The 22,692-nt window shown below is 38.4% G+C and overlaps 1 protein-coding gene across 2 annotated transcripts in view; it reads right to left on the bottom strand.

The window, feature by feature from the left end:
- KPNA3 (karyopherin subunit alpha 3) overlaps window positions 1–22,692 on the bottom strand; it is a 28,815-nt gene that overhangs the window by 4,522 nt on the left and 1,601 nt on the right. The window contains exons 1-15 of one of the 2 annotated variants that reach the window (XM_072403366.1): window positions 10,542–11,909; window positions 8,853–8,897; window positions 7,230–7,319; window positions 6,664–6,693; window positions 6,122–6,174; window positions 5,067–5,162; window positions 4,475–4,560; window positions 4,216–4,302; window positions 3,730–3,899; window positions 2,844–2,888; window positions 2,090–2,221; window positions 1,032–1,160; window positions 584–688; window positions 381–452; window positions 84–246 (exon numbers count right to left, since the gene is read on the bottom strand). In XM_072403366.1, coding sequence (XP_072259467.1) covers window positions 84–246; window positions 381–452; window positions 584–688; window positions 1,032–1,160; window positions 2,090–2,221; window positions 2,844–2,888; window positions 3,730–3,899; window positions 4,216–4,302; window positions 4,475–4,560; window positions 5,067–5,162; window positions 6,122–6,174; window positions 6,664–6,693; window positions 7,230–7,319; window positions 8,853–8,894 — 1,300 coding nt within the window. In that variant the 5' untranslated portion in view covers window positions 8,895–8,897; window positions 10,542–11,909. Of the gene's footprint in view, window positions 1–83; window positions 247–380; window positions 453–583; window positions 689–1,031; window positions 1,161–2,089; window positions 2,222–2,843; window positions 2,889–3,729; window positions 3,900–4,215; window positions 4,303–4,474; window positions 4,561–5,066; window positions 5,163–6,121; window positions 6,175–6,663; window positions 6,694–7,229; window positions 7,320–8,852; window positions 8,898–10,541; window positions 11,910–22,692 lie in introns of those variants that run through there. The other variant, XM_072403358.1, reaches the window with a different exon arrangement.

The following is a 22,692-nucleotide window of genomic DNA, read 5'->3' as shown; positions in this document are numbered from 1 at the left end:
TTCTAATCAGCCATGGAAACCTACAAGGCAGGTAAACAAAAAAAAAAAAAAAATAGAAATAAAACAGCAAAAAGATACCTTACCTCCACACTCCTCTATGATCTCAGCAATTGTGCTTGCTTCTTCCCCAGCCATGATCAAAATGTTTTTCAAGCCATCCAAAACCACCTGTACAACTTGAGAGTCTTTCACAGATAATAAATTGCAAAAGGGTGGGATAACATTCTGTTGAACAAGGTACTCCACCTGTTAAAAAAAAAAAAGATTTTTTCTCAATCTTAGAATCATAGTTATTCTTCTGGGAAATAACACTTGTGAAACTTTTTTTATGGGCTACATTCATTTTACTTCTAAATCAAGTAAAGCATTGTTTATCTTACCTGGTCTTTCCGGCCACTTATTGTCAAGTTGCTGATCGCCCAGGCAGCTTCTTTTTGAGTTCCAAAATCACCCTGAGAAAAAGTAAACACAGTAAGCAAACTTCTGTAAGTAAATACAAAATTACCTAGCTGTATAAATTAAAAAACTCAATACTGTTATGTCTGAACAGCAGAGTGAAATTTTACAGAGGCCACAAACTCACCTTAGCCAATTGATGTATGATCATAGGGATTAGTCCAGCATCAATAACAGCTTGAACTTGTTGCTGATTGCCCGCTGTGATATTGGACAGGAACCAAACTGCTTCCTAAAAACATCAAGGTATTGTTGAGAAATACAGTAGTCTTAAGAAACAGCAAACATCTTAGATTGAGACCTGAACCATTCGCACCTACCACAAAAACAAAAATAAAAATTTGTGAGCAAACAGGTTCACTAGTTTATTTGCATGAAAACCTTCTTCCCGGTCTGGTCGAACTCATGCACAGCTTTGTACACATTCATGGAATGCCTGGATACTGAGATGTATTTACTTCTTTGCACAATATATGGGAGTTATATCATCCCAAGCTGTATTACTGTACTACTAAAGAATATAGGCTTGCAGTATTTTCTTGCTTATTTTTAAATACATATTAAAATCACAATACCTTGTTGATTTTTTCCTTAGGGTGTGTCAGTAGATTTTGAAAATGTGCAAGAACATCGCAGTTCAACACTACTTGAGTCTGTTCATCTGTGCCAGTCACTATGTTACCCACGGCTCTTAGAGCGGCTGTCTAAAAATAATAAAGGAGACAAAGGAGGTGTTATAGGAGTAGAAAGCTTTACAGATAAAACTGGTGATTTCTATAAAATGCCATATATTGAAATTAATTTTTACACTGTCATGGTCCAGACCGCAGACTTCAAAATGACAAAAGTATGTGAAATTATATTTCTTTGAAAGCAAGAAAAAAAAAAAGAGACCGTTTTGCTAGTGGAGCTATAGTGTTTGCCTTAAAACTCAATTGTGCTTACTATGGTTGATATGTGAATTATGTCAAATTTATACAAAACTTTGGTTTGGTTTTAGATCAGTCCCCAATATACCTCTCTGATGGTCTAGATCAGAGGTAGGCAATTTTTTTGGCCACTAGGCTATTTCAGGGGTAGGCAGGAGCACACTAGGCCAGACTCTCTCTCGAGTCCCGCCCTAATGGCTCCGCCCCCCTAGGAACGCCCCCGAAGAGAAATGTTCCCCATTTACCGTGGCGGCAGAAGTGTTAACGCCGGAGTTTGCCGACCCCTGGTCTAGATGAACATACGGTCATGTGATCACTATAGGGGGCATGACTTTCACTTCCTCAATGAACCAACCCATTAGGGACTTATGAAATTTGTTGGGAGTGGTGCAGTTCCACCATCCAAATACCATCCATGGCAATGATATGCTTAATGTATTAATATACAAAGACATGATTCTATTGTAATTGCACAAAGATCCAACACTAGGCTTTAATAGATGGAAGTTATTTTCCACCACAGAAAAATCAAAATTTAAACAATGATTGACTGTGCCAGTTTAACAAATCTACACAATGGGGGGGAGTCCAATAATACTTTACCAAAATTTAGAGGACCCTTGAAGCCTCTTTGCTTCTGGTATAGCTGCTTTAGCAAATATACCAATCACAGAGTTCAGCTTTTAAGAAATATAGCTACTTACTTGAACTTTTACTTCCTGATGACTCAGAAGGGGTACTAAAAATGGCACAACTCCGGAATCTATCACCATTTGTATTTGTTCATTACCACCATCCGTTAAATAGGACAATGCCCATACCGTATCCACTAGAATCTAAAGAGGAAAAATAACATATTATTAGTTATTAGTCTCCAATATATGGGATGTAAAACTGCTTGCAATAGTGTCTGTACCATTTCTTAAACACCATCAAAAGGATATATTCTTTTTAACATGCCATATTATAATTTTTCCTAACTGCATTGGTGCTTTAAAATATTTAATGCTGAAAACTTAATTCTGTGGTCACAGGCACTGGGATTAGTCCTGGCAATGCATGACCAAGCAGATCCGCACTTTATGCAGAAAGACGGTCCACAATCCAAATTATCCAGGAGAGGCGAGTGCCAACCAAAGAGGAAGTGTGGAATAAGGTAAGTAAAAATTTATTAAGATCTCGTGGACAAGTAATTAAGTATGGTTTCGAGCACCTCTGGACGATGATAAAAACAGCTATCTAATATTCTGCCTCAATAGCCTAACCAAACTCCTTTTGAGGCACAAAGGTTACATAGTAGGTCAGGTTGAAAAGAAAAAAAAAAAAAAAAGAAAGACAAATCCATAACATATCCCAGATATAAAACCCTATGGACACATAGTTGGTCCAGAGGAAGGCAAATCTCTAATTTATCAGTTTCACATTATCAAACTGAAATACATATATTAGCATACTTACATTAATATCTGTATGATATATTAGGACACACAAAGCAGGCAAAATCTGAAAGTGAAGAGAAAAAAAATATGATTTAATTTTAGAACCTTAAGACATAGAAAAAAAAAAAAGTTTTTTTGAAATGGACAAACTGATTAACCATGCTCTTATCATTTAATCCTTTTCCTATGAGGTTTACCAGGTGACACTGAAGGTGGACCCTGCCTATAGAAGGCTTGACTCCAGAAAAAAAAAAAAAATTAAGCCCTTACAAAATAATATCTGTGTACTATGAACGTGGCGTTTGCAAACAGAACAGTTATAGAAAATAAATTAACAGAAATTAGACCAACACATGACAGATAATCAATACAGAAAACAGACCAAAACATTAATGATGACAGGACATGGGGGGAAAAAATGGGAAGACAGCAGAGGTCAAACGCATGCAAGGTAAACTATAGTTTTCTATATGTAAGCCACAGGTGTCCAAGCAAAAGGAAAGGTCTAAGTGACCCTAAACAATGGATCCTGACCCTTGTATAAGAGTACCAATATCACTGTATTAGGATAGAAAAGCTTTATTACAATTCTGATCAGACATATACCAGCCTGAGTCAGAAAAACTTGCTGTGAAATAATCCATGCATCAGGTAAATAATAAAGCAAACCTTTAGAGGGCTCCAAATACAGATCTACTTGTTCTTTGATCTACTGGTTGCTTGACTGAAAAACTCACCTACCAACATTTAAGGAATGACAGGCTCAGCAATAGGGTTTATAACTGATAGGAAATGTGATTTAAATGTAATGTTTTTCATTTCATTCACTTAACAGCTACTCAAGTGCAAGAAAAATGTTGATCAAACACAGTAAGGATCTAATGTCCACCAATTAACTTTATTACCTCCTGTACAGTCTCCATGGGTGGTGGGGGGTCCTTATTCCTGCACAAATTCACAATGACCCATGTAACGTTCCGAAGGAAGGTGATGGGGATGGAAGGGTTGATGAAGGACAAGAGCGGTTTAACAACTCCAAGTGAGATGACATAATCTCTACACTGTGGACCATCACCTACAGAATGAAAGGGTTTAAAAGAAATTTCATTAAAAATGGAGAGAAATAAAAAAAAGGTGACCTTGAAATGTATGCATGAGTAAAATTACTTTGCCTAGAAGAAACGTAAAAAAAATCCCAGAAGCTAAGTTTAAATCTTAGAGAAAAACAATCAACATATATCAACAACGGAAGAAAAAAAGAAGAAAAAAAACAAAAAAAAAAAAGTTTCCCCTTATTTTAGATTATTCACTAAACACTAAAGATTTTTTGACAGTCAGAAATTAATTCTTACAACTCCCCACTTCCACAATGTTGATCAATTGATTCTTACCAATAATGTTTCCAAGTGCCCATACTGCTTGTTCACAAACGTTTTGATGCACGGAATGGAGGAGTCTCAGAAACAGTGGAACAGCATCTGCTCGTAAAAACGAAGCACAACATCAACATCTATTTTAGCGCAATAACAGATTTAATTCAATAGATGTACAATTAATAAGGAAAAATCAATATGAAAAAGGTCGATATTAAGCCTTTAACACAAGGCAAACTTGCAGAAGAGCTCAGAATAGAGAACAAAAAACACTTACTGGACTGGACTACTGCTTGAGTTTGTGCTGACGTCCCTGATGCTATATTGGTTAATGCCCAGGCAGCTTCAAACTGTAATGAAGGGCTAAAACACAAGTTTTAGGGTTTTATTTTCTGTTTCCAAAATAACATTTCAAAAAATTAAAATAAGACATGAAAAAAATCCAGACCAAGAAATTCAGAGTTTAGTCTGACATCCTGATCAGTATACTTGTTATAGGAGAATGTACTGAAGCTGAAGAGGAGAGTGGGGTCGGTGACTGGCAGAAAGCAAAAAAGCAAATCTCCATGTGGTTTAAGAAAGCATATAATCCTTTTTGGATACTACAAGGGTGAAAAGGCAATTATTGCCTGCATAGACTATCCTGATCTGTTTATTACTTTCTGGATCACACACAGTAGACACAATTACCAGGCAACAAGTATTTTCATAAGGGTTGGCAGCCTCCTTATTTATGCTATTACATTTGCCATTGAGCATTTGTTTTTTTTATTACAAGTACTTTCTTGTTGGCTACTAAATGTGGAAGAGGGAACAATGTTTCATTATTGTAATACGGCTATACTACAGAGGTAAAAAATGATACTCACTTGTCATCTGCCTCTAAACATTTCACCAGTATGGGCAGAATTCCAGATTTTATGAGGTCATCAATGGGTGGATTTCTGTCACTGGATAACAGCTTTCTGTAAGAGAACATTGTACAACAAAAACCATTAATGTGTGTTATGTCTTAGAGGCTATGTTTGTGTGTTAATATAAATATAATAAAAATAATTATCTCACCAATGTTGACTAGAGGTGAATCAATTAAAAAAAAGGAAACGTGCACCAAGATACACATAGTGAATATTCATTGAATGTTACATTTAATGATTTATATATGCTCCTAGTAATTTTGTAAACAATCCTATAATTATCACCTTTTACCCACATCAATCTGTCATTGAAGTTTTATACTTTTTCCTAGTTCCAAGAGACTTAACTTGAAAGCGGATAAGAAGGTTCAAGTCATTTTAGGCTGATATCACCAATGTAATGTAATCCTGGATCACTTGAACCTGCACTGTATTGTCACTCTCTTGCCAGCTTTACCAGTGGAGAATTGTTCCCTCGCTGACTAATAAAAAAATTGACAGCGAGATACCTTACTCACACCCAGCTGGCAATAGAGCAACACACAAGCAAGTCAGTGCCTTTTACTTCCCTGCTCCATCTTCCATAGCAATCCCGCCAAGTTTGCCATAAACAATTTGTTTTTCAGCTACAAATTAGTCCATAACAAAATGACAACAAATCAAGACAAACTGCTGACAACCGTTTATATCAAAACCATAAAACAAAGAGTAACAAGTTGCTGTCATGTAATTATTTGTTCACTGGAAAGCAGATGGATCTGACGGAAGTCAACTAGAGACCATGTGAAAGACCAACTGATGGACAAGAGGAAAACACGACTATGATCTATGCTGTCAAGCCTTTAATCATATGAGCAGAGGATTTGATTAAAATGGCAAAAGTGTAAAGCCAACATGTTTCCCATTGAGTGAATTTTATTGAATCAGTTCACTTAAAGTTTAGTATACCTAGTCACATAAAAGTTTACCAACTTGGACAAAATAAAGCAAAATGTATTATATCTTACCTTGCTGCCTGTACAGCACTTAGTTGGGTTGCTGGATTATCACTGGTTGCATTCTATTAACAAAAATATATATATACTGTATTACTGGGCATTTTTTTTCAGAACAAATCCAATAAAAATTTCTAAACAGATCTACTTAAGCAGCCTTAAAAGGTCTTTTTAGGATATTAGTAAACGCAGTATAGATTGGACACACACGTCACCTAAGCAGCGATATATTTTGTGGGTTTTTTTTTTTGGTATTGGGGCTCCTCTTTTTTGTGTTGGCTGGTGGATTATAAATACATTTAACATGTCAGATTAGACATCAAGCAGAAGATTCCAACACTGACAATAGATAGCCAGCAATCATTGGCTTTCTCTTGCAATGGCTTACATTAGAGAAACTCCTGATGCATATGAGCAACAACTTTCTTTTAGATGCCTACCCCGGGATATACCACTACATGTATGCATTGCCAGCTCTTTGAGCCACTAGATCTTCAACTTGTCATAAAGTCCAAGTAAACAAAAACCACACAAATGTAAAAATCTGCACATACCTGTAGTATTGCTTCTAGTGTTACGTTTTGCTGCAAGGTAAGCAAAAAACATTTGCATTAGTTAAAACTTACATTTTTTTTTTTAAACTACTAATGCATCCTCTAGGATAGCTCTATGAAGTAGGGTACGGATGAGGACCACAGGCTATATGGCTATGTATGTGGCTGTCAAACATTCACTGCATACTGTTTATTAGCAAAAGAATTGTACTGTAGACAAGCGGCAAGCAGCTCACTTCAGGAAGTCACAGATATATCCTGCAACGTTCCATGCCACCCCCTCCATCACTCCTACCATTCCCATTCAAAATAATTGAATGGGAATGAAAGTGTTTAGCAAGCAGTAGGTAGGTATTTTTCTTTAATGCCTGGGTTACCAATACTTTTATTCCCTTATCTGCTGTTTTTATTTCTTTACCATTTGTGAAATTGATAAACCAACCAGTGTAAAAATGTGAATGGCTGGTAGTGTAAGAAAACATTAAAAAATAAGACATATGCCTAGAAACTTATTAAAGAATTCATGTTAAAAAAAAAATAATAATAATTTAAAGAAGCAGACATACAGATTTGAAATCTCCATCAACATCTGAATCTTCTAAACTCTCTTCTTGTGGAACGTTTCTCTTTTTCAAAAGGTGTTCATCTCTTTTGTTCTGGAAAGATAAACAAGACTTTGTTACTTGACAGAAATGTCTATAGTGACATAGATTTAGCCACCGAGCACAAATAGGCAGCATCAAAACAAAAACGCCTTTCTCCCCGCCCCTCTATAAAAAGTAATAAAGCTGAAATCCAGGGAGAAATAAGATTTCATTTAACTCAGCTCTTTATTGAGGAAGAGGCAGCAGTCTTAGCCAAATAGGGCTCAGCTGTCGACAGGTAAATGTTCACAGGAGGTGGGAGCACAGGTGTGAGTGACCTCAATGTTTTAGGTCTAGGCAGGTCCTAGACTTAAGTTTAACTTGGTATAACTCCAACAAAATATTTTGCAGTCGATAGGGTTACCGTTTTTAAGTTTTTATTGTCATTTGTACTGTTAATGAGGTAGTCAGTGATACATGGCAATATCTTCAAAGATACAAGCAGTAAGCAAATTACTTCTGCTTATGGTCTTTTCAGCATATGGAAGACTCAATGATTTTCAGTCAAGTGATCTCTTCACTGACTGGAATGAAAAGTATTTAGGAATGCAGTATGTATTCTCAACGAAATGACATCCTGCCTAGAGTACCACAAGAACATATAATGGACTCAGACCTTTTCATTACCGTCTACAAGTTGCACAAATAGCTAATAAAGTCATCCAGATCACAACATTTGATTTTTTTTATGGCATGCCAACTGAAAAGGCATCAGCAACTTATACAATATAATACAAGAAACTCGTCCACAGGAATATTTTTTTTAGTAGCTAGAGGCAAGAACAAATACTTGGTGACAACAAGCTTAAAATCTAATGACAAATGCATTCCCAGTATGAATCAGCCTCTCTCGTGAGAATGGCTGTGTGCCACTGAGCAGCACAACACAGGAAAGATGGTTTGAATAGGGGAAAACGTTTTTCTCCTAGAGAGGAGCACCTGTAGAAAAAGTGTACAAAAGATACAGCTTAGGCGGCCCTGGGACACTTGCACAAAATATTTTGGACATTTCAGTTTTTTTTCCCCCCTGAGACGGTCTATTTTTATGTACAGTCGTAAGGGATATCAGTAGTCTCCATATGTTTTATGCGGTCCAATAATGCAACATATTTAAAATGGTCTAAAACTTTTTTTTTTTAATGCACACTGAAAAACATAAAATAATAGGTTTTGTATCTGTGTTTACTTTGGATGTAAATTGTGGATAAAATATTAACTGGATTCACAACTTCCTTCTCACGCCTTAATAGTGCTCTCCAACACGAAAGGCCAAAAGTTAGAGGACTTACAGGGGAATTCCTCTCTTAGGTGTACCAGTAAAAGACTCCGAATTTCTGATTTTTCCCTCTCTCAGGAACAATAGTCACCATATAAATAATATAACCGTATCACCATATAAATAATGGGATGACTTTCCCCACAGGGACAAGGGCAGAAAAAAAAAAAATCATCTGACAGTCTAACCATTACCTACAGTTTACAAATATTAAACAGAGATACACATTAAACATTCTAAAAGTTCCGTCTCTACAGTCCAGAACTTACCTTTCGCAGTTCGATGGTCACTTCATTTCTGTGTCTTCGCATAGTCTAAAAAAATAAATAAATTAATAAAGATCAAATTACTAAAATAATAATCATGACACTTCACATGAACACTTTATGACATTCAGAATGCAACATGTAGATCTATGATAAAGAGGCAATCAAACAAAGCAAGGTCTTCTAGTTTTGGAGGTATGTTTGGTGGAATTAGCAACGGGTTTATTTTTTTATTCTGGGACCCGGCATGCAGCTGTCAGTTCTACCCTCATGATACAGTTATTGCAAAAGGGGTTTCCTTTTATCTTATTCCCTATATTACACAACTGTAAATATTAAAAGAGGAATGCAGTAATGACTACAGCAACAGTAAAGCAGGGAATTTAGAACTGTGGAGTCACTTCTGTAGGGAACTACAATGTTTACCAAATGCCGTAATGTTTTATATCGACAGAAAGATGAATTGGATAACATGAGCAGCTACTGAAACTGGAGGTTCTGTTGCTAGCTCACAAGGATTCATATCATTTGTAGTTTCAGCAGCCAGACAAGGAAACAAAGTCAATAAAGTGTTTTTTTTTTTTACTGGCCACAAAAATACCAATGTTACCTATGTTTCAAGCTAAGAGAATGAACAAAGGGTAGGTGGCCAGTCAGGTGCAGGTAGCTGTCCTTTCCAGGTAATACTGAACTAGAAGATACACAGGGTGATAACAACAGATACCTTGCAATAAGTAAACCACACGATTGTCTCTCTTCTCATCAGTTTCCCTGTCTGAACTCTTTGAGGAGATCCGTATGGTTGCACAATGAGCCTAAACCCTTACAAACATGGTGGGTTATGGCAAACACAGCTAAGCTCTGGTGATTTAATTCTACCCCCTATCTTTACTACCTAGTAAGGAATTGGCTTTATACACATATACATGCTGCCAAGCTCTAATGTAGACCTAAACTCAAAAAGTGAAGATGTGCTGTCCAATGGGAAATATCTAGAAATGTTAATGGTGACGAAGTAGTACCTTCAAATGTAAAAAACAGCAGAGCACGTTCTGTGTCTACAAGCCTCAGAGATGTATATCTGCACTGAGAGCTAAAACATTGCTGGCTGTGATGTCTCAGGATTTATGGAAATGTTGGATGCGGAATCTGAAGTCTATACATATCTTCATCTTCTTGCTTCTACTCTATCAAATTTGAGAGTTCTGCACTTTATATGCAGTTTCCTGATTTATCCATCACTTATTTGATTCCTAATCATGTGTCCTGGCCCTGCTGCCATAACATTTTAAGTGCAGAAGTAGGTTAGGTCCAAATCTTCTCAACTTGTCTCAGCCACCGTAATTGTGGCTCCTCATTAAGTGCTAATTGCAGGTAAGTCAGTCTTGTCAGTATCTGCATTGTTAGACTTGGGAGTCCTAAAACAGTGTCAGCTCCTATATTTCTACACTGACAGGTCCTCTTAGGTGTACTGTGCCTTTAAAGTGAGAACACATTCCATGACATAGATGTCCCTTCATAAACAGATGACATTTAGATGAACAAGAATAGCTTTTGCTCACAGAATGATCACAGCACTTTATGCAGTCTGTGCCTGGTCATAACGTATTCCTGAAGCGACACCCGTGGCTTTTTAAAATCTTCAAATATAGCATGGCAACATGACAGCAGAGATTAAAAGGAAATTATCACCTTATTAGCAGATGTGTTTAATAAACACAGTGGGGTTGTCCTGTGGGCTGATCGCAGGCCTCAGACTTCTTTTATGGCATGGGGCCCGACAGCCTCTGCTGCATGGAATTTTTCTGAATAGGATCAGTATGGAAGGAAAACACTGATCTCTTTGGCACTACAGGAATTCCAATTGCAATCTGCTTCGGATGCATTTCCTGTTTTTGTACTGTACACTATGCAGCTTTACACTGTGCTAGATTTTTAGTATAACATTTTTACAGATCACCGCCAGTTTATTTCACTTCAGAATTCTTGTAGGAGAATAATGAGACATACAATATACAAAAGAAGGTTTGCCAACACAGGCTAAATCCCAGATAAAACGTCTGCGGGAACAGCTTAGGGGCTCGTGTTGAAAATCAATTATTAGGTACATGTGTTCTACAGTTAACTTCCCCACCTGCATTTAACCTGCAAAAAAGTTAATTCTCACTGACTTGCACAAAAAGGCGAAACCCCCTTGTGGGAACAGTAGTCAAACTAAACAGGCAATGCAAGTGAACCAAAAATATATCCCAATATATTTGGCATCATTCCTCAATATATATTGTTTCCTGGACATCAGAACTTCCTGTCAGTGCAAAGTCTCTGCCTTACAATCCGATCTGATGGGCAGTTCAATGGTCCACTGAATGAAGAGCAGATGGCAGACGAGGTTGTGGCTTAGCGTCCTCAGCCTATTACAGAATTGCTGTTACTGGACAGATCTACTGGTAAGAAACTTGGCAAAAAAACTGTATACAGTGAAGCATAATGCCAGCAATACTTAAAAATAGGTTTAGGGTTTATATGTGCCAGCATTGCATAAGGGTCAAAGTTCAGGTACAATTCTGCACCTGCTGCAGAGAAATAGGCAGTGTGGACAGCTACCAAAACTTGGAAATGTGCATACAGGATTTTTTTATTCTTTTCATAAATACATTTACTAATTTTTACATTCCTAGCTTTTCAATTTAAACTCCCCCTCCATCACACAAAAGAGGAGAAAACGTTTTCATAAACCACTGCAATGGTTTCCATCTTTTCAATCATTTGGTTAATGGTAACTAGAAAACTATTGTGACCGATAACCGTCAGGCCTGCCTTGTGTATGCCCAGCAAAAAAGGCCCATTCACAGCAATCAAATTAGTTATGGTGCATTAAAAGGCATAGTGTTAGGGCAACCTATTCATTTCATTGGACTGAAATACAATGGAACACAAAGGGCTCAGCATTGACAGCATTCTTGAGATTGAATGGTAGTGTGTGACGTGCTGTAATGGTGTGTTGGGATGGGTCACCGAGGTGCCACTCACAATAAACGCCAAGCAGGGCGCAACACACTTAAAAAGGAAGTAAACCCAAAAGTGCCCAAAAAAAAAAAAAAAAAAAAAAAAAAACCTTTAATGCCGCAGAGAAGTCGATCCGGAGGTTTCTTTCATCGGGTCCAACGTTGTCCTGGTATCTGTCTTCGGGCCCCAGGCGCCACCAACTTACAGGTTCTTCTTCCTACACCGCATCGCTTCTTTGTGCATGCGTTTTTCCCCCCTTATGATGAATGGACTCCTTCTGCACCTCGGGCATGCGCAGGAGTAACCAAGAGCCTCCCGGGATGCGCGATATAGGTATCCTGGAAGGCTTTGCGCGCCCATTCATTCAGGGGGTGGTGCCGCACCTTTTTTTTTTTTTTGCACTTTAAAAAAACCCAAACAGAATTTTTACCTTACATAAAAAGGTTGTCTACCCTTTTATGTAGTGAAAATTTTAAAGTTAGGTACGCTTTAAGTCTTTATCAGACTTTGCTGCCGCTTGTTAACGCATCTGGAAGGGCAAGACTAGGTAAATGTAGTTTATTTTGGGTACTTTGATACATTTTTTTTTTTGTTTTTCAAAGCAATTTGTACTTTTATTAAAAAAGGTGCTTTGGAAATGCAGACATTTGCTCCACTGATGCATGCAGCATGTAAATGACCCATATTATAACAAATTGTCAGCAGTACAGAAGAGCAGTTACAATGCTACACCAGAAGGTTGCTTGAAAGTAACAAAACAAAACAGTGTGATATTTTCATGAATGCAGACATTTGTCAACTGCTGCACTCCCTGGAATTCCAGGACAGGACTAAGTTTAGCTTTGTCGGCCCAGAACTAGCATATAACATCAATCACAGACGGGGTGCTCAGGAGTTCTGGTTTGTGACAGAGCTTTCAAAACAGACATAGAAAAGCTCTAAAAGGAACACTGGGCCAAACTAATTAGACAATATTGGAGTGATCCATTACAGGGCTGTGGAGTTGTGGCAATTTTGCCAGCTACAGGTACACAATATTTGCATCCAACTCAGATTACATGTGGTGTACTTGACACTACTGATATCTAGTTATTTTACTCCAGTACTTAGTCATTGCAACTTATCCCAGGCAAAATAAAAATACTAAGCTACCAAGTGTAGGAGAAGAGCATTACCAACTGGCAAGTCAGCAAATATAAATTCCTAAACCCAGGGGCTGCAAAAGGGAGCACAAGGCTCACCAAACACCATTCGGACTGTCTGCTTTTACATATCCATCCACTGAAAACTGATATTCAGCTGCACATAGATGCTAGAAGCCTAAATCTCACTTCTGATGGGGCCTGTAATAGGGAGGACGGGAATTCTAGATAGGACCTTCCGTCCTGGCATATCCTAACAGATGTAAATGAGGAGTGAGTGTCAGCTCATAACTTATCCATCAGTAACATAACATTACAAATAAACCGGCCGCGAAAGAATGACTGACTAGGACTGTATGATTTGTTAGCACAGTTTAGCAATTTTCTGTGCTCTACTATAAGCAATTATTTGATGCTGACCAAAACCAGAATTCACAAAATGAGAAGCCATAACCTGGGACCCCCTAGTATTTACTTTGGCATACCAACTGTATGGCTCCAGAACCAAATTATTTGTGATAACAGAGGAGATGATGCAACTCCTATAGTCCATGAAAATGCTGAGGTATAACGTAGCATGTAAGCAAAAAAACATAATTTAATGTATTCTACATCTTTAAAGTGGTTTCAAGAGATAAAAAGTTCTTGTATTTGCAATTTTGAAATAAAAACTTTTTTTTTTAATCTGGTAACTCAAGTGTTTGCAGTTACTTAAAGTGGAACCTTGAGGATTCCATGATCAGGCAGGTCATTACTGGAGAAAGAGACAGACAATCTCCCTCCTGCAATAATGTCTTATTGCCTGATCCATCTGTGTTTCTATCACGCGTAGTGTCAGCGTTGGTTGCCTTGCCTGTGCCGGGGAGAAGTGAACCCCAAAGTAGGAACAGCCAATCAAGATGGCTAAGGAAGAAGAGAAAGGAACATGGCAGCGCCCTGTGATGGAACATGGATAGGTTAAGTCAGTGGGTTTCATTCTGTCTACAGTGCTCTTTGGGATCGCTGAAGGAAAGACCGGTACAGAACTTTAGTTTGGGTTTGCCAAAAGATGCCCCAAACTTTCAGAAAAAAGATTTATATCACGATAGAAAAAAAATATATATTACCATATAAGCTTTATGAATTAGAACTAAAGGATTTAGCTGTAGCATTGTAAAAAGAATTGCTACCTTCAGGCAAATCTAAGCGGGGGGTTACAAACGTAAATTCAACCCAAACATCCTGTAGGGAAGGATAGGGACTGGGTTTGTGTGCTTGTTAAAAGAAAAAGCAGAAAGCCAGCATATTTTAGAAAAAACACCAAAAAAATTACTATTTTTTAAAGGAATATAAGATAATGCACAGCCTATCTGTGAACCAACCAGCTAGGAAACTTGTGCAACGCAACCTACAGAAAACAGCCAAAGTTCCCATGTTAAACTTTTTTTAAATAAATAGTTACAGCACTATAAACCTAATACAGTGAACACGTGGTATCAGAATGGCAGATCCAAATACCACATGTGCTATATAACTAGCAAGAGGAAGCATTTTGTTATTTTCACACCAAATGATAATATGCATTCCATAATTAGGACTGCACAGATCGCTGTCTGGGCTATAAATAGGAATTCATATCACTTTTCTTCCATGTACCAATGTCATGAGGTTACAAAGTTTACTTAAATTACTTAGACAGGCGAGAGCCAAAACAGCTCAGTGAGATCAGAGCAGTATTTCCTTTGTGGTATGATGTCAACGCTGGTCTATTCATTTTCTCCGGTTTATAAAAAAAAAAATATTGATGTCAGAAACCAAGCAAAACATATAGAGCAAAATCCTGGGGATGAGCTGTCTGAAGAAGAAATAAACAGTATTTTTGTTTTATGAACTACACATAGAAAACCAGCAATGTAGTTCCTGTCTTGCTGATATTTGGAGTAGATAGTGGAGATTTATCTATAAATCTAGAAATACGAGGATACCATTGTGGAAACCCTTAAGCTACATACACACGTCCAATAGTTCTCGCCCAATAATCAGCTCAGGGCTGATATCGGACGAGAATCTGGTGTGCATACTGTCATCAGAATGACCGTCCTGGCGGATGCACGGACGTTGGACGACGAACAATCCTAATGCATTGAGTAGAATGGTACTGTAATGTACAGCGATTGTTCATGCATCGTGCAGGGCTTAGTCGTTGGAAAGGATTGCGAAAGATCCTTTCCAACGACAATTGCATGTGTGTATGCAGCTTTAAATACTATTTATATACTTCGAGTTACTAACCTGGAACAGGCAATGCAGATTAGAAAGTCAGTTTCTCATATGAATATTTGTTCCACAATCACACAAGGCTGTGTACTCGTGTTAGATTTTTGTCGCTGGAATCAATCTTTCATGATCGCTTTCAGTAACAGATGAACGAGTGCCGTACACACAGCAACATTCTATCTATGGAAAGAGGAACAAGTGGTACCCCCTCAGTGCTCTCTTCCCTTGACTTGCAAAGAGGCCACTCTTACTTTGGATCTACAACAAAGGGATCCATGAATGTTGGGCGACTGCTGTCAGATTCACTCCCGAGACAAGCCCAACCGCTCGTCTCAGGCGATTATTATTCGAGTATTTATATAGCGGCAACATATTACGCAGCGATGTAAAGAGTCCATAGTCATGTCACTAACTGTCTCTCCATAGGGTTCACAATCTGTCATATGACTAACACAGTCTAAGGTAAATTTTTTGGGGGGAAGCCAATTAACCTAACTGCATGTTTTTGGAATATGGGAGGAAACTCAGGCAGACACAAGGAGAACCTGCAAGCTCCATGCAGTTAGTAATCTGGACGAGATTCAAACCTGGGACCAAGTACTGCAAAGTCCTAACTTCTCAAAGGCCCTCTAGTAGTGCTATCCTCAGCCACCACGCCCCATAACCTGTGTACATTGCTAAGAGTGTACTGAAGACCCTGGATAAGTATTACAGCCATGCAAGTAGCATTTTAGGAAATTAGAAATGAAAGTCAAAGTATTTATTTAACAGGTCAGTGGTACCTCTGTAAATATCTGACTATTTCATTTGCTGTAACGGGATTGATTGGGATTTATCAATAAAACCTGCTGCATTCTCAGTAAAGCATTACACCATAACACACACTAATATATATATATATATATATATATATATATATATATATATATATATATATACACACACACATATACATACACACACACACACAGTAGTACCTCGGAATAAGTCCGCTTTGGAATAGGTCCAACTTAGTATAAGTCCTGTTTGGACACGAAAAATTTTTCTTGGTATACAACCTTTGTGCTAGAACTTGTATGGGTCAATGAGTCATAACACCGCGCACTACCCTTATTTACCTCTCTCGAGACAAAGCCGCAACTGCCCACGAGCGTCAGTAGGCCAGTTGCTACCATTCAGTGAACCCGCGTTATAACGCTCTGTGAATTACATAACATCTCCTCCTCCTCCCTTCTCATCCTAGTAGGCGCTCGACTCTTCTCAGCTAGCTAAAGTGAGGTTAAATTTTAATTTATTTCATCTAATTGCTTTTGTAGTTATGTATTTTAATATTAAGCAGTGTTTTAATTATTCCATACAACCCCATCAATGTACAATATGCCAATAACAATAGGGTTTTTTTTCATGGGAACGGATTAATCATTTTCCTTTTATTTCTTATGAAAAAAATTAGTTTGGTGTAAGTCCTGTTTGTTATAAGTCCAAGGATCTGGAACGGATTAAGGACTTAAACCAAGGTACCACTGTGTAATTATATATATATACACACACACACACACATATACACACACACACACACACACATATATATATATACATATAATATAAAAGACCACTGCAATGGCAGCCAATATGTTTGCTGGGGTACCATTCTAAATAAATGTCGATGTGCTCTTTCTATATTGGAAAGCATTCTGCCTTGGCTTCGCAGAATCAGGAGCTTATTTAACGGTTATCCCCTAAACCAGCATGAGTCACATAGGAGACCAGAGTGTGATCATGCTGACTCTGCTGTGACCTCCGTTATATTTTTTCCCCATTAACTCATGTGTCACATCCAAGGAAAGTCATACTATAGATCCACATTAGCAAATCAAAGCAATAAAAAGAATACAGCTAATTAGATATTTCTTTGCTAGGAAGTATTGTAATCTGGGACATTAGTTAATTGCCTATGTAAATTTGGAATGGGATTTTTTTCAGAGTCAGCAGTACCGGCACATAATGGAGCAGGCCAGGAAGTAGAAGATAAACTGCACACTCAGACTGTAGAGGGACGAGGATTAGCAACGAAGACAATGATTAGGATTTGATTTAGTCTTGTTCTAAATTTGGGGCAGGTTTAGCAGGATTTTCCTTTTTTATTTGGCATATCAATGCCAATCCTGCATAGAACTATATACAAATCATAGTAAGAGAACCTGAAATAATCTAATTATAGATTTTTTTTATTCATTTTTTATAATGTAGCCGATCAGGACAAATCCTCCTCTACCCCATGACCACCACAAGCACAACTCCCCCTCTCCACCTTAAGAGGTATTTACACAATTCTCTGCACCCATGTATACAGCAGTATTATATACAGTTATTTATTGATCGGTCGCTCATCAATAACTTCCAGACTATTGACTGTTCTAATTGTGATGTGAATAAAGCCCTGGTGGACATTTTAGAGGTACTGTATATGAGATTGCTAACAATCGATCTGCATGCTTAAATATTTGATATGCTTTTCAAAAAATTGGATCTTGAGGGTGCACCGATTTCAGCATGCTGATAAAACTCAATCAGTATTAACACCAAGAAAATATTCTTTTGTTGACATTTGTTGGGGCACTTTGATGGCACTGATCTGATCACCTGGTGGCAACATCACAACCTGGTAATTATTTTTTTGATGATCGGTGTTGGATACAGGTTTACATTTTGAGTTTACACTGTGGTGAGGTGAAGCACAGCATGTATATACATAATATTATTATTAAACAGGATTTATAAAGCGTCAACATATTACGCAGTGCTGTACATTAAATAGGGAATGCAAATAACAGACAAATACCGACAGTGACCCAGGAGGAGAGCACCCAGCCCTGAAGAGCTTTACAATCTAGGAGACATCTGACTGTGAATTTCCCTACTTTACAAAGCTTTACATTCAAGTCACCAAAACTTTAGCCGTCCCCACACACAGAATCAAAAAAACAAAAAGTGTCCCCTTGTATGTTTTATTACCCATGTAACATGATGCACAAAAAACACTTCCCGTCAGTGATCACCCATCACATAAAAGGTTTCCAAGTAGGAAAGCATAGGAGTAAGGCGTCACCAGATCTTTTGTACTTGCCGTTATGATCTGATAACCACCACTAGTAGTTTATATTTGTTCCTCGTGAACGTTTTAGGTTTCTATAATGATCCGTAAACTTTGCCAGGGTTTTGTTTTTATTCAGCTCCTAGCTAAAAATGATAGAACATATAATGTAAAGGTGGCCACAGCCCGGCAGCCATCTACCCAAGGATTACATCCCCGAAGATAAAGGGCCTGCAGATGTACAGATAAAGACTAAATAAAAAATACCTGTGCAATAAAGCGCTCCTACAGCTACTTTTCTCTGTTTACACAAGCTGTTCAATAATCCCAAGTGATTCTTGTGATTACCCCTCCAGCTAGGCGTCTGCATTAAGAACATACTTTCTGTCCCAAGTTGGCAACGTTCAGTTGTGGTACTGAATGTACAGAGGAGATATCATATCCTACAAAGTGTGTTAGGACTACAGAATATGTTCTCCTAATCTTCATATCATTTTTAGGAGGCATTCTGTAGTTTAGGGTAAATTCAGGCTATACAACTAATAACTGGGCAGCACAGGTAGAGTTCATGGACAGCACAAGCTTTATGGCAGGATAAACAAGTATTTTAGCTTCTATACAATGGACAAAAAAAATGACTGAAAAGGTATATTTAACAGATAAAAAGGGGGCATAAATGTGGATTTTATATAACACACAATGTATAAAGACCTCTAAAGATATTGATACCAGCAACGACATGCTGCCACAGTGTCCAGTTTCTGCCAAAGGAAAACATGCCACCCCATTGGCCAGTGTCTCCCAACATCTTCAGCGCTAGATACTTCAAATGTCAAATTTTTTACTGTGGCTCCTTACTCCGACATTATAAATATATAGAAAACATGCCACCCCATTGGCCAGTGTCTCCCAACATCTTCAGCGCTAGATACTTCAAATGTCAAATTTTTTACTGTGGCTCCTTACTCCGACATTATAAATATATATATTTTTTTTCCTTCACCTTTCCAGGGGCACACAGCTAAAGCAACTCTCTAACACCTTTACTAATGGCAGCAAATGGCAGTGATGGGCCAAAAGAGCGAACCAAAGACAACAGCACCCTATATTTAGCATTACAGGAATTTAGAAAATGGCAGAGGTTGGTACCAGCACTTTATACCTTGTGCAAAATTCCCTTTATAACTCTGTTCTATTGTTATATAGGGGCCAAGAAGTGAAACCTCAGAATGCAGCAGGGAACAAAGGCTTCTGACACTGTGGAAAGCTGCATTCATTGTGAAGTTCCTTCAAGTGGCTGCACACCAACAGGGTGGATAATAATTTGCAACCCCCAAAACAAGGTTACCTAAAGGATAAACACAGGACACAATCTGCCCCAGGAAGGATTTTCAAACGCATGTAGTGTTCAAGCCAGAAATTTTTTTTAGCTGGGTGGCAACCCGTATTGTGACCTAACTCTTCAGTAACCACCTAAAAACAGCCGGGTGGTGGGCCCAGCTAAAAGGGGTCGGGGAGATCACTGATACAGGACAAATATTATTGCTATAAGTGCAAAATAGGAAACCTGAATCCACTCAACACCACATTTAACATGGGCTCCATTTTCTCAACATAAGTAATAGTTTATGAGGCAAATATGCTAGGATGAGGAAAAGTCATTCTCTAACCTGAAAACAAGCTGTCAGCTACACAATCTTTAAAACTATATGTACTCTAAATATTAAAGTTAATACTTGTATTTGTTAAGCATATTATAGATCAAAGTGTAGACATAAAAATGCAGGACGGCTCATTCATTCTGTCTTGCACAGTGATGCGTTAGCATGCTATTAACATGTATACCCTTGTTGACGGCCCAATAACTCACTGCAGTGTCACAATAGTATATAGCACTCTAGAATGTTCATTAGTGATTTCTAAAATCAGAACACTAATAGCACAAATATTTATCTTCTTGACACATGTGAGTCTCACTGTCTGAGCTATGTACTCTTTATAGAAAGAGCCAATGTGACTCTGTGGTAAAAAATATTGGAGACGCCTGTCAGGAATCAGAAGAGCACACATTCCCCATAGCGCTAAGAAAACGTTTATAGGCACTTCTGAAATCCATTTTCTAATTTTTGGGGGTCTGTGAGGGTGCTACAGAATAACTGCTTGCAAATCCAATCTACCTAGATAACAAACACAAGAAAAAAAAACATATAGATGTCATGATTACCCAGACCCAAACAATCTACTTCTGTAATAACCCATCACAGTGACCCCTTCACCACACAATCTGTGACTGCTCCTGTCACAAGTGGGGACAATCTCTCCATGGCCCAACATGAGCATCCCAACTATTGCCCTGCATTAAAGTCTGCAGATCTGCCTCTTTAGCCCAGGAACTGGAGCAGCCTTTCTTGACATTTTTACCATGGGGAACCCTTAAAAAAAAAAAAATTAGATCTTCAGAGAATCTCTTCTATAATTACCATTGGTGACACTTGGACTAGGTAATGCGACGCCTGCATTCTGGTTTTGTCCCATAAAACGGACAACAACCCCATTTAGAAATAACCAACAGAACTTGAAGATTGGAATGATTGGTTATTAAGAAACAAACGGACATTATGTAAGTGTTCTACAGACTACGGTTGGAGTTTTTAATTATTTCAGAATTACAGTTGGGAAAAGAAGTCAGTTCTACATAACGGTAATCTAAACCATGGACACCCAGCAATGTATTTCCCAAAAAATAAAGTACAAGCAGGGCACACAAGACTGGAAGCTGCTCCGACTACACATCAAAAGATCGCATCAAACCTCGGACACCTCTCAGCTCGATACAATTCTCAACACTTTGCGACATTTACTGAAAACATGTAAAGGAAAAATTGCCTGTGTTGTTTTAGAAAAAGATATCCAAATTGTTTCTTGGATGCTGAAAGTTTAACGTTGATGGGTGTGTTTAGGTATTGGTGCTTTTATTGGACAATGATTAGTAAAAATTACCCATGGGAAAAACCGTTCTCACATACATCCCATACCCTCAGACCAGATTCGTACATCAGCACAGCGTATGCCAAGGCATGATAAACTTCTGATCTCTGTACAGTTATTAGTTGTTTGGGGTATATTTCAGAGTCTAATAAATGAGGATTACCAGTCCTCTGCACAGGGCTCATCTACATCTGCCCATACCCCGCTCTAGGACAGCCAGGTGCAATGCTATGGTGCCTGCCAGAGCCCAATGAACCTCTGCTCTCTAATGTACAGCGCTGCGTAATATGTTTGCACTATATAAATCCTGTTTATTAAAAATAATAAATATAGTAAGCTGGGGCTTAATAAGACACTAATAAATGAGTATTATGCATCTCCCGCAGAGAGCAGGCTGATCATCTATAGCCCAACACCTTAGACCAGAATAATATATCTCAGATACAGGACAGCCAGGTGCATTGCTATGGTGTCTTCTAGGAACCAATAAACCTCTGATCTCTGTATAGTGTCCTAAGCTGCATACACACGTGCAATTTTTGTCTATGGAAAGGATCTTTCACGATACATACAGCACCGTTCAGCTCTATGCAGAGGGGAGGAGGAGAACGACAGAGCAGCACCCTGCTGCGCGCTCTCTCCCTTCCCTTGCATTAGGATCGTTCGTCGTCCATCAGCCGTGGATCTGCCAGGACGGTTGTTCGGACGATGGGCGCTCTACACATGCCAGATTCTCGTCCGATATCGACCCTGAGCCGATTATCAGGCGAGAACCATTGGGCGTGTATATGTAGCTTTATACTCCTGGCTTGTGCCCTTTGTACCTAGAGTGTGAATTTTGGGAGCCTAAATGAGACACTAATAAATTAAATCAGATTACCAATCACCAGAACTGAGCTAGCTGTGATCATCTATACCCCATCCCCTAAATCTCAGATACAGGGCAGCCAGGTGCTTTTCTATGGTGCCTGCCAAGGACCTATACACCTCTGATCTCTGTGTAGGGTGCAGCTCCTGACTTGTAAAAATCCATAGCTACAGTGGAATATTCAGGGGCCTATTGCAGACACTGATAAGGATTACCAACCACCAGAACAGAGCTGGCTGTGATCATCTACACCCCATCCACTCAGACCAGACTAATACATCTCAGATACAGGGCAGCCAGGTGTATTGCTATGGTAAATGAGGTACCCAATAGTCCTCCGATCTCTGTTGCTCTTGGGTTGGTGCTCTTCATAGATGCAGTATGATTATTTCAGACATTTAATGAGGATTGCCAATCACCTACTGTGATTCACCTATAGCCCATACAGTCAGACCAGACTAATACATCCCAGATATAGGACTGCCAGAT

The sequence above is a fragment of the Pyxicephalus adspersus genome, chromosome 1 (assembly GCF_032062135.1).
Source record: "Pyxicephalus adspersus chromosome 1, UCB_Pads_2.0, whole genome shotgun sequence".
Lineage (NCBI taxonomy): Eukaryota > Metazoa > Chordata > Amphibia > Anura > Pyxicephalidae > Pyxicephalus > Pyxicephalus adspersus.
This window is presented reverse-complemented; position numbering and strand designations above follow the sequence as displayed.